The sequence below is a fragment of the Leuresthes tenuis genome, unplaced genomic scaffold, assembly GCF_036924035.1.
Source record: "Leuresthes tenuis unplaced genomic scaffold, fLeuTen1.0.hap1 SCAF_14, whole genome shotgun sequence".
Taxonomy (NCBI): Eukaryota; Metazoa; Chordata; class Actinopteri; order Atheriniformes; family Atherinopsidae; genus Leuresthes; species Leuresthes tenuis.
Window position 1 is genome coordinate 7,887,100 of NW_027325368.1, and position 15,577 is coordinate 7,902,676.

The 15,577-nt window shown below is 39.8% G+C and overlaps 1 protein-coding gene across 1 annotated transcript in view; it reads left to right on the forward strand.

The window, feature by feature from the left end:
• The first annotated feature begins 552 nt into the window (after positions 1-552).
• Positions 553-15,577, forward strand: part of LOC140268915 (piezo-type mechanosensitive ion channel component 2) — an 87,932-nt gene continuing 72,907 nt past the window's right edge. Inside the window, exons 1-3 of the mRNA XM_072363907.1 lie at positions 553-1,125; positions 7,394-7,489; positions 12,224-12,349. Coding sequence (XP_072220008.1) covers positions 1,062-1,125; positions 7,394-7,489; positions 12,224-12,349 — 286 coding nt within the window. The 5' untranslated portion in view covers positions 553-1,061. The remainder of the gene's footprint in view (positions 1,126-7,393; positions 7,490-12,223; positions 12,350-15,577) is intronic.

Sequence of the window (15,577 nt, forward strand, 5' to 3'; positions counted from 1 at the left end):
CAAATATTTTGGGTGTTTTTAGGTGAAAAAAACAACAAAAAAGATCACAACAGTCCGTGTTGATGTTTAAATCAGGATAAATGTCTGCTTAACCATTAGAAATAAATTATATGCAGAAAGGATGTTTTGCCTCATCCTTCCTAAATATTTCAGTGGTTGTCCTGTTGTGCACAGGCTGGTTTCACACCAGAGTACGTCGCTGTTTCTCTCGAATATACAGCAGAATCTAATGATGAGTGAAGTTCATAAAGTCCTCCTGGAAGAAGTCGTTCTGCTTTGCTCTTTGATGCTTTGAATATAAAGCTCCAGGAACAACATTTTCTGAAAGCACACATGCTCTGCGGCGCTGTGAAAGCCCTTACCTTTTTATACTCCATCCTTCTTCGCGTCCCACCCCTTGGTTCCAATTATCTCAGGGGGCTGGACCGTCAAACCAGGCGCACACTTCTGATTGGCTGAGCCCGGTGTCACTCTCAGCCTCATTCTGTATCCTCCTGTTGGTGAATCCAGTCCACACCAGAAGTCAGAAAGTCAAATTTCACTGAGGGGGGCTCCAAACAGAGGTGTCGGCTTATCCGGTTTTTCTGTGTCTTCTTTAAACGATCCACAATAGAGAAGTGCTGTGAAGACAGTTTGGCAGTTTAACAGCTACTTCTTAATGGGTTTTTGTTGTTAAAAAGGGAGATTAATTAGATTTGAGGACTTATTGGCTCCTTTCTCTGGCTTTTTCACGCGCCTTCCCCGCGCGGCTCTTTGCGCACCTGAGTCCGCTGCTGCTCAGTTTGAGCAGTGCCAACATGTCTCAGACTCATTTGAACAACTAAACTATCATGGTGACATTATTTACCAGCGACCTACCTGCTGGGGCGAACCTCGCTGAATGCGCTGTCTCCCACTGTGGAATGGCCGGATTCCAGGTGTCAACAGGGGAGAGCCGATGTGGCCGATCGGAGGAGCCAGCTGGGATTTGACAGAGCCCAAGAGAGTGGGATGCGAGAGAAACCTTAGAGGGACAATCTTCGGCTTCTTTTACCTGGATTCAACGTGGACTACCCAGAGCCATGGCCTCTGAAGTGGTGTGCGGGCTGATCTTCAGGCTACTGCTGCCGTTGTGCCTGGCAGCTGGTGAGTTTTCTCTCAAATCCACAATTTTTACGCATCTTAATTATGTTGTACGTGCGCCACGTGGGGTTGGATGTTTAATCAATTAATCAGCTATTTGATAGCTACCCATAAAGTTCATTCATCAGTTTTACATTGTAGCAACATGTTTTTACCTTTTTCATCTTTTCAGGCTGAAATACAGTAGCTTATGTGCACGTCTTGATCAAGACCCCATTTCTTTATATTTTGCTTCCAAGGAGCCAGACGTCTTGAATCTTTGAAAGTGGTCTTGAGCAGTAGTTTTCAAGTTCAAGTTTTTCTTTGGACATTGGCTGCTTTTTCACTAATTTTCAGTCCAGTCTTTGTACCCAACCACTTTCAGAAGAATGCGTTTTTTTGTTTAAGACGTTAAGCACTCACCTATGAATCTTAACTCCAGGGATGAACCAGTGTTCTGTCTATTCGTAACAGACAAGATTCACATTATATGGCAGCGTATGAAGAAATGATTGTTGGCTCAAGAGATTTTCACTGATATGCAAAGTTCTGTAGCTACCACAGGACAGTCTGCGAGTATGTGCGAGTATAACATTTTATGATCTGCAGTGAGCTGCAAAATTGTATTTGACCTGACGATGAGGTAGCTTCATCCCTCACCAACGCTCCAGACAAAAACACTGCACTGTCATACACCAGCTATTGCAGACAGATTGCAGAGCACAGGCGTCACTCACCAGCACTGTCCTCCACCTGGATGTCACCTTTTATTGGATTAAGTTAAGCAGACATCTCAGTGTCCATTCACTGCAAAATGCTTGTCAAAAGGATGGTGTTTATGTTTCAGTTAGAAGGGTGTCATTAAGTGCATCTTTGAAATACTCGAATCACAGAAACACAGATTTGTTTTCATTATGGTTGCCAATACCAAAGGCATATCACTATTGCTCGTTCCTATTTTCATCTGTTGTGTTTGAGTGAAACCGGAAACTAAATTATAGTGCACAGAAGCAGCACAAGTGGCTGAGTTACTGCACTGTGTTAACACTAATCTTACTACCACGCCTGCATGATTTTGATGAGTTATATCTTTGTGGTTTTTGTTTGTTTGCTGCTCATGAATCACCAGCATAGTTAGTGATACAGCAGCTGACAGCGTTACTGTTATTAATTAACATTTACATTGCACTGACAGTGTTTTTCCTGCTGTTTCACATTCCTCTGAATAACTGTGCAGGAGTTTGTTTGTCTCTTGTATAACTTTGTTAAAAGTGCTCCTTAGAATTAGACATTACTGTGTCAGTTGAATTGTTTCACTCCTTTGCTATGCTGTGTTGGAGATGACTCATAGTGACTCCTTTTTTTCTTCTCTTTTTTTGGACTTTTAGCAGCTCAGACACTAATTTGAGTGTGTCCAGATGTTGCTCGAGGTATGGCTGCACCTTGGATGCAGACTCTTTTGTGTAGATGCAGTTTAATTACTGCTGTAATCCTGTGGTAGGCCACAAGTGAAAAATGATTAGCGTCAAAGTGCCACTGAGGTTCCAGTGTGGTGTCTGCTCCAGTGTGGTCTAGTTTTAAAGCTAACAGCATGCTTTCTATAGATAAGACCCACTCAGTAGCACCATAATGCATTGCTTGACAGGCCGACGCGCCCCTTATTTCCAAAAGCAATTGTGAGGCCATGCGTTGTCTCCATTAATTCGTGGAAAGTCGTTTTAACAGTATGAATTAATAATGCGGTTGCAAGGGAGAGAAGAATTTCTTTCCCTCTTATCGTAAACATACCTTTAATATTTTATGTTTTTTCAAAGTGCCAATGAGCAGCTGTACATGGTAACTGACAGGATGGAGGAAATGTAAAATGGAAAGAGGGGAATGTGTCCAGAAACATGAAAAATGGAGTTTCTCTTATTAGCATTGATTTTTTGTGTTATTATTTAGGGTATCAGGTTTTTTTTTTTTGTCTTCTGTTCTGCTTTGAGCTCTCAGTTTTATGTTTTTGGAAAATAGAATAAAAAGTGTACTTATTTTCCTCTCAGTGCTATATAAACAGATATGAAACAAACTGCTGCACAGCAGATGTTATCGTGCCCCCAACACCTATGTTACCCTTATTGTATATGTACATGTCTGTAATGTATGTTGCAAACTATTGGTTTTCATGTCCTAGTGACAGACTTGTCTGCTGACGTTACATAGTCAGTGTTTCCTGTTGGCCATCTGACAGCACCTCTATTGAAACGCGCACAACTGCTGGGCCCATGTGTACACAATCCCCTCAACCGACACACACACACATTTGCACACAGCTATGGTTTTACTGATCAAACAGTCCACTGTTTATGTGTTTACTGGCAGAGTTCGGAGTGTGAACATAATTGTGAGCATGCACTTTCCCAAATGTCTCGTCTGATATTGAACCTGTCGTGAGAATGTACAGCAAGTCAGCTGCGTTGAGTCCAACACTGAAGCAAACACAAACGGAAGGCGACATGCAGATGCTTAGCTGCTGTGAGTGTCAGTGGAGTTATGATGCATTGAATTTTTACAAACACGAATCCATACGTGCGCAGTTTGCAGATCTCTAGGCAGACAGAGTGATCAAAACCTCAATAAAATTTTCAAATTGATCAGAATTTGTGTATTGATTTTGAAAAATAAAGACTATTACAAAATAGCCAAAGTCAAAGAATTTGTCAGAGTCAAGATCTTAGTCAAGAATGTGAAAGCTCAGATTTTAGGTGAATTATGGGAAGGAAACAAATAGCCTTTGTTTTAGTCATATTACTGTCAAATCATCATTGTTGATGTATTTTATGGCAGGTTAACACTTATAAGAAGCTACTGTTATTAAGTTTTGAACTTTTGAACTCTCAACAAACCTTTAAAACAAGCCCTTGTTCAAGAATACTTCTGGAAATCTGGAATGAGCAGAAAAGTCTTACACTGGTTTTGTTAGCATTTGTTTGACCTGTAACTTTTGTTACATTGGCTTCTGTTTGAAAATAAATTACAACTGACTCCCTCAGTCTGTTACATAACCAAACTAACAGTTTAAAGTAAGCTAGTTTTACTGTAGCGGTCCAGTTTAAACTGTAAATAATTTGAAATGTAATAATAAATACAGCACCCGTCGCAGTAAGTTACACACTTTGTTTGATCACAATGTGGCTATAAGTTAGCTTTTAGCATTTGTTACGTAGCCAGCAAGCCATTGATGCTAGCTAGCTTGTTAGCGAGTCTGCGTTGGCATTTTATTTAAAATGGAAAGAAACAAAATGATCCATCAAATGGATTAAAGCATTTAAAGCAAAATTGGCAACAATTGTCATAAAAGATTAATTATTTAGTTTACAGCTGAAGTGCAACATTAGCCAATTAAAGGTGGTCAAAATTTTATTTTCACTCCCTCGTTTCAGAAAATCTTTCATAAAAAACCCAAGCTTCTCAGATAGAATGATTACTAATTTATACTAATTTCATATAAGTTAAAGAAATTAGCTGCTCTTTGAAATTGAGCTTTGATAGCTGATATTACTTCCCCAGAAAGTGTCATGCTTGAAAGAAAAAAAGGTGATGTGGAATGTTCTTTTATTACTTTGCCTGAAAGGTTTAAATTCCTGTGTTATCTCCTAGTGCTTGAGTTAGCCTGGCACTGCATTGCCTTATCTTCTATCATTAAGTTTTCATGTTTTTGGTTCTTCTGAGTTGACACATATTTCTTTAATTGGGACAAAAGACTGATTCAGCCTCGAATGGGGATTTTTACAGTAATCTGATGTCTGAAACAATGGCAGTTTATTCTCATTCTCTGTGTGAAATCCTCAGATGGTGAGTCATAGAGCAAGGGCAAATGGTCAAGAAGGCTACGGTCAATTGTCTGTGCGCTATTACAGCAGGAGCAGAACCTGTAGATACAGACATTATCTGTCACAATAATCAGTATAGATACAGACATGTTTAGATGAATTACTCTGCCACATCTGGCAGATCTAGGTCTAATTTGATGCTACATTTAATGAAAATAAAGTGGGTGGAGGATAGAAATGGTGCACTGTGATTCTGAATCATTCCTTCCTCAAGCCTGAAAACCCATTTTACCTACTTGTGTCTGCAAAAAACCCAAAACAACAACAACAAAACCCCCCTAACAATACTCAAAAAACATATTTTTTTAATTATATTTATATTTTTGGTTTGTTAATCTGGCTTGTCAACCATTTATGCATGCGTGAATAATCACAGAGATATTCTACAGATGTTTGTGATTTGCCCAAAGACGGCAAGCCCCATGACATTTATTAATTTTTGTTAGTTTTCATTGGTCTGTCTGAGCACCGCCAAAACCAGGAGGTGCACTTACTTCTCCTCCAAGGGAAAAGTCTGAGCCAAGTCAGATGTCAATGAATAGGTCCATTGACTGTGCAAAGATAAATACAAGCACCATTTTCTGCAGTTAAGTGTAATTTTTCAGTAGTCCTGCACACAGCAGTAGCTGCTGATGTCTGACTTAGACGATAACTCCTGCGGCCGACCGGGTTGTAAACTCTGAGCTTGTTGATATAACTGCAAAGAGAAATTTGGAAAGTCAGACTCAGTGTCCACATTTTACACACAGTCACTGTGTACTTTCCTCCTCGCTTCCTGACGTATAAAAGTTTAAAGGCTATATTGCAGTTAACCCCATATTTTGTGGTTACTTCTTGATTTAACTTGTTATTGAAACTATGATTCTTAAGATAATTTTAAAGGGGAAGTTTGGTTTTTTTAAAAACTGCTGCTGCAGCACAGCTTATTTACTCCTTGCTCTGTGACGGTCGGCTATCTTCACAACTGCTAGTTTTGTGCAACAAGGCAGAATATTTATCAGATTTTGACGACATGATCTAACAGTGCAATGATACACGTTCATTCATTTGTTCATTCATCTTAAAGTATTGGTGAAATAAAGACAGATAATGCCTTATTTAGAGGCTGTATTGTCTCTGCCCCGTTCACTCCTGTTATATATGGATATACACGGATCTCGAGTGATCTAAATAGCGTCCGAAGGGCGACTTTCACCAAGCTGTTATCGGTGAGTAGATGAATGTATTGTATGAAATAAGAAATAAGGTCCAGGATTTAAAAAAATGAACTTCCTCTTTAATGCCGTAGTGCTTGGGTTGCTAAATAATTGAGGATGTGCTTTATGTGTAGGCAGAGCGGTTCGTTTTGGACGCATTAATTGACAGTTACTCAGGAGGCAGTGGGAGCTGTTTAACCACTAAAAGCCCTGATCAGGCAAGGTGGTCGATAGTACATGAGAAACGAGGTGTGTTAAAGATCAATAGATCAATTAGCATTTGTTAGAAGTCACATTTGCACTTAAGAATTTTAACTCTCATCGAGAAGCCTAAAAGACTTCTGTTATAGGTGTGGATACAGTGTATATATGCAGGAGGAGTGTTCGGGAAAGAGTAGTTGGAGGAAGTTACATAATCTGGTGTCATGTGGTGACACACTAACTAAAATCACAATGGAGCAAAGCTGGAAAGATTATTTTGATTGCCATTTTATTTTATAATTAAAGTGGTTCATGATTATTTAAAAGAATGTCACAAATCGAAGAGATAAGATAACTGCTATTAGATTTATGAATTTAACCTTTACTCATCAAAAAGTCAGCGCTCGCATGCATTTGTCTTGTTTCATTTCAATATTTACTTAATGATAGAAATAAAAACATTATCTTGGTACTTGATAAACTATTGACTGATTATTGGCATTATGGCTGATGCCATCTTTTAGTTTGTGACGTGTCTTTGGCAAAATTTTGTTATTTTTATTTATAAAGAACATGAAATAGTATGGGATTCTTGTGAATTAAATCTTCACGTGCCGATCTAACTTCAGGCAGTTAATTGTGTCTCTTAACAGCCAACCACTGTCAGGTGATTATTGTACTTTAAAACAAATGTCAGTTTCCTGAGTAACTGAATTAACGGCAGGTTTGTTTTTTGTGATGGAGGCCAGATGAAGAGATAATTAGGCTTCTGATTGTAAAGTTTAGTCAGAGGAATGTTCTGGTGTTTAATTACCACAAGCAGCTTTTCTCCACTGGGAACATTTTAATGACTTTAACCATGTGTTTTTTCTCAGTTTGTGTTAAGTTGATCCCAGTGATGATCACACTGCCAGCCTCTGCCTTTTATTTAAAGACTCAAAGAAACTGGTGGTATTTGAAGAAAATGTTGTTGTTTATCATGATTTTGGGTTGATTTTTTTTTTCTTTTTTTTTTTCCTGCAGCTTGCCTGTTCAGGTACAATGTCCTGTCCTTCGTCTACCTCATCTACCTCCTGCTTATTCCACTCTTCGCAGAGCCCACAAGCACAACAATGCAGGGTAAGAGCTACAATACAACTCTGTTTGAAGCTTCTCATTTTCGATGGCTTTGACTTTGTCCACCACCCGGAGAAGTTGACTGCCTCCCAAAAACTTTTGGTTTGAATGTTGTCCTCTGTAATGCAAACCAGCCCTTCTCCAGGAGACTTGAATTTCCTTGTGATGACGGTGGATTTGGCACATGGTTCAGTTCATGAAAGGTAATATCAGTTAGTGCAGGCATGAGTCCATCTGTAATAATAAAAACGATCCACTGTTAGCCAGATCTGAGATAGAAAGCGATCCATCAGAGCCAGATCTGAGATTCGCTTGATAAGAATTGACATTGTAGGCTTAGGTTTGGTTTATTTGGGCAGATAATTCCCATATAAATGATAAAAACCAAGAACTCATGCTATGCTATGAAACCAAAAAGACCCTGTAAAATGTTTTTAGCTGAAAAAAGACAGTTCTGAGCAGCTAACCACTTCAGTTACTGACCGAGGGATATAAAAGTTGCTCTTTGATACTTTGAGTTGGTTTTATTTCGTAAATCCATGATCTGTGTGCGTTTTACAAGTACTATGAGTTAATTCAGACAATGCAAGGGTTGAGTTGAAGCTTCATATTTCAACTTTTTGGTCTTAGAACCACCCTGAATTGGATTAAGCCGTTATAGAATGGTATTGGAAATGAGTGCAATAGATGAAAGCCACTCTTAAGGCTGTAAAACTACCCTCTATATCATTCTTTCATGTTTATGTAGAAGCCATTCATCCCTCAAAGTATTCTTAATTACAATGGACCTCTGTGGTTTCTGTCAAGCGACTGAGGTGGCTGTTCTCCTTAGAGATGATGAGTGTGGGATTGCAGCCGCCAAACGTCAGCCGCGCCTTCATGCGCCCCATTCACCGCAAATTACAACACAGCACACCTCTCAGATCTCTGCAATAACAATATAGGTTCCTGTAGAAGACCACATGCATTGTTTAATAATACATAAACCCGTAATGGTGGCTGGAGCAGTCCAAGATCCGTCTGCTCGTCTCCAGCTGAAATACCAATCAGGAAGTTAAACGAGAAGAAAGTGAGAGGTAGAAGCGGAGAAAGTGGACCACTTACAGTCTCATCAATAGTTAAAGAGGAGACGTATAGTAAAGCTGGTTGTTCACCTACCTGATGGCCTTTGCGATAAACACGGTCATTCTTTACTGATATGAAATTTTCCTGTCTCAAATGTTCTTGTAATTGATAATAATTCATAATTGTGGCCTTAGTAAAAAAATTTTGTGTGAAAGGTCCTTTTATTCAAACTGTGGTATAGTTTTTTCAGCCCCTTTCGCACATGCACAGCTTTTCATTAATCAGGTGGCAACCAAATGTGTTGTTTACTTTGCCTGAAGCTTCTGCTCTCTGTCTAACTACATATCAATTTAAAGTGCTCCCATCCCCAATAGTTTTTAAAATGACTTTTAATTTATTTTATTCTTATGAGAAAGCTGTAACTCCAGAAGGACTTGCAGAGGTCCTTCTGTGACGCTGACTTCATATCAGCTACACTGTTATTGTGCAAAGAAAAGCTCAGGAGTTTAACAGTGATTTTCCTGTAAAAGTGACATTTTCAGCTGCTTCTGTCCACTGTTGCTACGATTTATCCAGACACTGCTTGTGCTAGGATGAATCATTATGGTGATATGAGATGTTGGTTTTAGACAGATTTGACTCTGTGAACTTTCTGCTTATCTGGCTTTAGTCTAACAAGGATTAATAATCATACTTTGGGAACTTATTTGACTTGTGATTACTAAATGTATTGTATAGATCAAAGTGAGATGAAGTAATGCTAATAGAAACATTGTGTTTCCATAGAGAGGTCTTTTCAGGTAAATGAATTATCAGCTGACAAAGTGTTTAGTAAAATTGAAATGAGAAATTACTCACTGACCTTAAACAAATTTAAATGACCATATGCTACTAATTTATAAATGATATTGCTTAAAGCTACAAAATAAGAGAGCCAATCCAAATGGACACATGTCACAGTTTTACATACACCGCCTCCACCACAGACAGAAAGAAAATACTGTTATCTTTGTTAGCCTTTATTAAAGAAAAGTTCAGCCTGAGGATGATTACATTTTCACACGCTCATGTTTACATGACATTTTCTCAGACATCTGCATTGTTGGAGCGATCATGTACAGGATCCAGATCACAAAAGAAGAGAAGTAAAGTGCCACAGGAATCAGATAGTGTGAGATATTCTTGTAGCGTAACCTGCCAGGACTTGTGTTCCATCTGTCGGCCTCAGCTGTCTGTCATCAGCGAGGGGGCTGCCGGCTGACAGACACAGTATGAGGAAGTTACAGCCAACACCACCTCAGTTACGGGATTCCTCATATATTTGTTAGATAACTGAAGATGAAGGAGTTCGGGATATGATATACCACTCACCATTTACAGTAATTTCAAATTCCTGTCATTTAAGTTGTAGGATTGTTAAAAAGCAACCTCTTGAGACTAACAGCTCTCTGTTTGGCAGTGACCACAACATTTTCAACAAGGTATTCAGACAATATACACAGACAGCACAAACTTTAGAAATATGTATGCTATTGCACAGAAAAGTGGCAAACTCTACTCTTTTGTAGTTATTTTAGATGGAATAAGGAAAGGGATGCAGTCCTTTGTTTTGTTTCGTTCTGTCCTCTGATCTTAAAGGACTGTTAAATCTCTTAAATTGACAGAAAACACATTTTAGACATGAATAATTCATTGGGTGTAATTTGCTTGAAAAAGCCAGCGTGCCCAAGGATGTGACAAACGGTATCTCATGCAACTTGTTGTTGTTTGGGATTTACTCTCTAATATTGTAATTGCAGTATTTGGCTTTTTATCCCTTTCAAGGAATTGAATCGTCAGTAGAGCTTAACAAAATGTAAACTATTGTTCTCATACGGTCTGGGATGATTTTAAGAGCCCCTGAGGTACGTGCTATATGCTCCGCTCAATGGAAACTGACGTGACAAATTCACATAGGGGAGTCGTCAAACTCTGTTGGATGAATCTGTATAAATATTTGATGTTATGGGTGATTTATAAAGTTTAGCTTGTAGATTTCCAGTAGTGAGTGTTCGGCTTTAAAGCATCTCATAGTTTGACTTTTTGAAAACCCAATTTGTCACCGTACTATTTTGAGACCTAAGACGCTTTTCTCCCCCTGCCTTGTTAAGTCAGGCACAGACGTCCTCATTACGATAAAAATTGCATTGGCATTTAATTGGCATTTGGACCGTGAGGCCATATCAGGTCTAAGTGATGTCAAATGGGTGCAATTCTCCTATTGATGATGGAAAAGGGGCAACTATTAAATCTGAACAATGCCCTCTATTTTAGATTCATATAAAATTCACTCGGGAGAGCGTTTTCAAACTGAATAGCAAAGCGAAATACTTATTCAAGATGAGCGTCGCCAGACACAGATTGCTGTCAGACAACAAAAATGTTCTATTACAAATAGGAAAAAAAAGGGGGAACAGCTTTAGGACCAATTTGGACACAGACGTTTGCTAAAACTCCTCATTTCTTCATAGTTACAAGCGTTCTTTTCCCTCATTATGAAAGCTCAGGGAATTGCAATGGGAAATTTGCACGAATTGTTTTCAATTTAACATTTAATAAGCTGACGTGGTGTGTTGTTGCACACGTTGCGATAAGGTTAGCCCCTAGCGACCTGGAGCTCAGCGGTAGTGCCTCACTTTAGCCAGGATATTGTGCCACGCTACAGTAAAATTGTTAATGTGTTCCCCACAAGGATGCAGTAAATGTAATGAGATGTTGCACCGTTATTAACGACCGGACCAGACAATGTAGATATGTATGACAATTTAGCATAACAAGGTTGAAAGCACTGCTGTTGTTTGTCATTTTACAGATAAAGACTGAGAATTTTAGAACAGAGGAAAATTAACATTTTAATTTTTATGGTAAGAATCTATCTGGGATATCCTACTTTAGAGAATTATCACCATAACAACCCCTGAAATTATTCCAAATACCTGTAGGTGCTCTATAAAACAGCCATGTGTTGAACAGCTGTGGCAGCTCCCCAGCCTGCTCTCATCCTCCGCTGTGTTCCCACAGCTGTATCCTTTACCTGCATTAAAGGAATACGCCGGCTCAGTCAACGCCTTTATGTTCTTGTGGCTTCAAACGGCCAAGTTATTATTTGTGAATATGAAACCAAAGAAGAGAGTCATGTATGAAGATTAGTTCTGCTCCTACTGGGATGCATCAGAGACTTAAAGGTCTCATGGTCCACCAAAGTGTTTGTTTGACTTTTCGACTGAAATGAGCTTTGCTCAGTGGCGGTGGTGCCAGTTCTTAGCCAGGATATGGATTGTGAACTGCAGAAAATCACTCTTGGTTGGTCTCCCAGTCACCCTCACCGCTGTTCCAGCTCATTCGAAACGGCTTTTGACCACGTAGCACATCAAAATCAATATGATACGCAATAAGGAAACAGCTGTCTGTTTTCAAATACACTCCTTTGATCTGTCCTAAGATAGCTACAGTGTAAGAGCTCAGAAATACCAAGACATTTTTGAACGAGCAATACTCTGCGTCAGACAAAGTTCTTTTTGTCTACAAAAACAAGACTTTTTCTGTATATCAGTGCACCAACAGAGGGAATAACATGTGGAAGTTCTTAAACTGAGTGTTGTTTAACTCACTGTTGTTGTTCTCCCCCTTTAGGCCACACAGGGCGTCTGCTGCAGTCCCTCTGCTTCACCAGTATGTCCTTCCTGCTGCTCCACATCATCTATCAGATTACCGTCAACAGCCTCTTGGCCAGCAACTCCATCTCCTCCAACTTCAACTGTGAGTACACTGCAGCCTTTATAGCCATGGCTTTGAGGCTACTGAGGTTTGCTGTGTGCAGAGCAATCAGCATGCTTAAAAGGTCAAAGAACAGGAGCTGATTGCTTAGGTCACAGTCAGTTGTTCTTACCTTCTGAAAGCACAGAAGACATACAAGAAGCAATATATTTGTTTTTAGAAAAGTCAGATTATTAAAACGTTATTAAGTTTACACTTTAGATTAATCCTGGAAGAGAATATAAGCAACACCCAGTTCTCTGAAGCCAAGAGGCCCCAGTGTGTTTGTTAGGGCGTGCACACAAGCTAAGACGTAGCTGCAGTGTTCATTCAGATTTACAGCGAAGGAATATGAATGAAGCTCAAATATAACTGTAAAGACTACTCAGTCCTGCACAGATTTATTCAGATGGGGGAGGAGGGGGGGACACTCTTGTTATTCCACATGTTCTTGTCAGACTTGGCGTCCTATCACACGGGTCGTTATCTGAGCTTCACCTCTGACCTCAGCGGAGTCATCAGAGATGCATTTTCACAGCCTGAGGGAATCTTTTTTATGCAAGAATCTAAGTGACGTCACGTGATATGTGAGTAAATATGATTCACGATTTCTATAAATATCCCTTTTAGTCTTTCTTGGATTTTGTCACATCATGAAGATTTACGACTCCCAACACATTCCTCGACTTAATAATCTTTCTTGCTCCATATGGCAAAAAGATGCCAGTAAAGCAAATACTGTAAGTTGCTCACTCACCGTTGGGAAGGTGTTAATAGTTGGCTCTGGGCTTCTCATGAAACTTGGTATCAAATTGTAAAATTTGAATATGTCTAGACGGGACAGACCCTGACCTTGTGGTCTAATGACTTGTTCTTTCAAATGGAAGCAGCTTGCCTTCCTCAGTTGAATCGCGGCCAACTCAGAAAGCAGAACGAACCTTATCGCCTCAGGCAGAAACACACAGAGCTGTTCAGAGAGGGTAGACTAAATATGCTCTCATGGAGATCTTAATTGCTAGATTCTCAGAGACTGCAGTTTTTTGTGGCTCAAACCCTGGCAGGTTAGGTTAAGAAATGTAATTAATCTACTTTAACTTTTGTCTTTGTGTTTAGTGATCTGATGGATGACTTTTCTGCGTGTTTTCAGGATGAAGCTAAAATAAACCAATTTTTATTTTTGGCTTCAACAGGAAGTTAGACATTACTCTTATCCTCTTAAACTGCCGCCTAAATTCTGAGAGAGTGCCTTATCTCAGATTTCTATATCAGGTATTTAGCCCACTTGACACCCTTTCCCTTTTGGCAGCCAAGCATAAACAGGGAGACCTCCTCACCATCAAGCGGCCAACCTTCCCCTGGATAACTTCAAATAATTTCTTCTGTTTTCTTGCGGCCAAATACACCATTAGAGCAGTAAGCTGAGTTGAGTATATTTCCAAAAGAGCTCACACCTCCAGCTGTTAGGGCAGGTCAGCGACTGGTCACCAGATGAGCCGGGGCGGGCTTCCTTTGGAGTCATCCGTCATTCCTGTGTGCTGAGTCGACACGGGGGGAACTGCATTTACAAACAGTTTGCATTAACCACGAAGGAGCACCAGATGGGTGGCGTTTGCTACAATTCATGTCAGCTAAATTGTCCACAGAGACAATACACTTCTCCGACTTTGAGATATTTTACTGTAATTTTTGGCAGACATTATCCTTAGTGGCAATACCCACCCATCTGGTGTAGGTTAAAACGAAAAGGAACTGTTTTGATTTGGACCACATCTCATGGTGATATATTATCAGCAGCTCAGAGGGGCTCAATAGCCTGTTGAACAACTTTTTCATGGCAGTCTCTGCCCCTCTTATCTGTACACATGCTTCCAGCTGTTTGGAAGATGTGAGGCGTTTTCTGAGCTTTTTGTGGCTATGTGATTACACTGTATGCTATGACATGTTGAAATTCTGAAAAATTCCTCCGTCTGTGGAGAGGCGTAACAGGTATTAGGCCCCAGAGATAGAAGAGAGTGCAGAGAAATGCTGCACTGAGGTCAACAGTCCAGAAAGCACAAGGGGTGTTTTATGATGCTCACATAAAGTCTGAGGACAGGTATTTTTGGTGCCCAGCTGGGGTGAAATGGGGCCTTGCCTCAACAGACAGAAAGTCGCACTCCCTCTTCCAGAAGTCTCCATGCTGAGCTCAGCCTGTTTTACACAATATTCCCCTTGTCATGCGGTAGATTGGACTGGCCTCATTTTACCTCTGGCATTTGTCGAGCGTGATGTCACACACAGGATGGGTGTCCTCTCACACCTGCAGGTTTGGATGGGTGAAGGGTGAAGTTACATGCTGCAGATGTTTGGACTCAGGAATCACTAAAACAGATTTGTGATTTGATTGCAGTCTCTGGGTATCTGTTTGAAGATATCATTTGGACTTTATTGCCTCTGTGGGCGATCATCAGCAGACTTTATCTCCCTCAGTACATATTTATGGCTCTGCCTTTCATCATGGTTACTTTAGCTTGTTGAGGACAGTAAAGTTGTTCTGAGATCCAAACTTGTATCCTGAGCTGATTGTGCCTTTTCAGTCGCATCTCTCACGCACTGAAACAGCTACTCCAAATCAAGTTGTCCTTCTTAGAGTTAAACTGAAATATGTGACCTTTTCTTTAAGTTACTTTCATGCTGATTTTTTCAGATGATGCTGCAGTTATAAAATGAGGATTTTATTAGAGCAGAGTGACAGTCTGGAAATGCTTTAAGTGACCTAAAGTTGACACTCAGCCTTAATGGGCTGATTGTCAGTGACAATATCTGATGCGTTTAGTCGTCCGACTAAAAAATATGTGAATGAGAGCAACTTTATTGGAAATTTATCTGTATTGATATACACTCACACTAAAAGATGCTAAAAGATGGAATTTTGGACCATGCACATGCATGCATTGCAGCGCATAAGATTTGCAGCGTGATTTGAGCCCTGACTACATTATCTGGGTGTTTGGATCCAGTTTTGAAAGCTTTGATTTTGTCCGGTTGGACCCAACATGTTTAGATGCATGTTATAGGTCTGGATCTGTGTGGACACAGTAATTGTTTTTTTCTTGTGTCATGCAAACATGTACATTAACTTTTCCTTAACACAGCCCACTTTCTTGCTGTTGCTTTTTATGATCACATTCATAAAGATAAACACAAATGGTAGCTGTTTGTTTTAAAGACTTAATCTGAATCTGTTTTTCT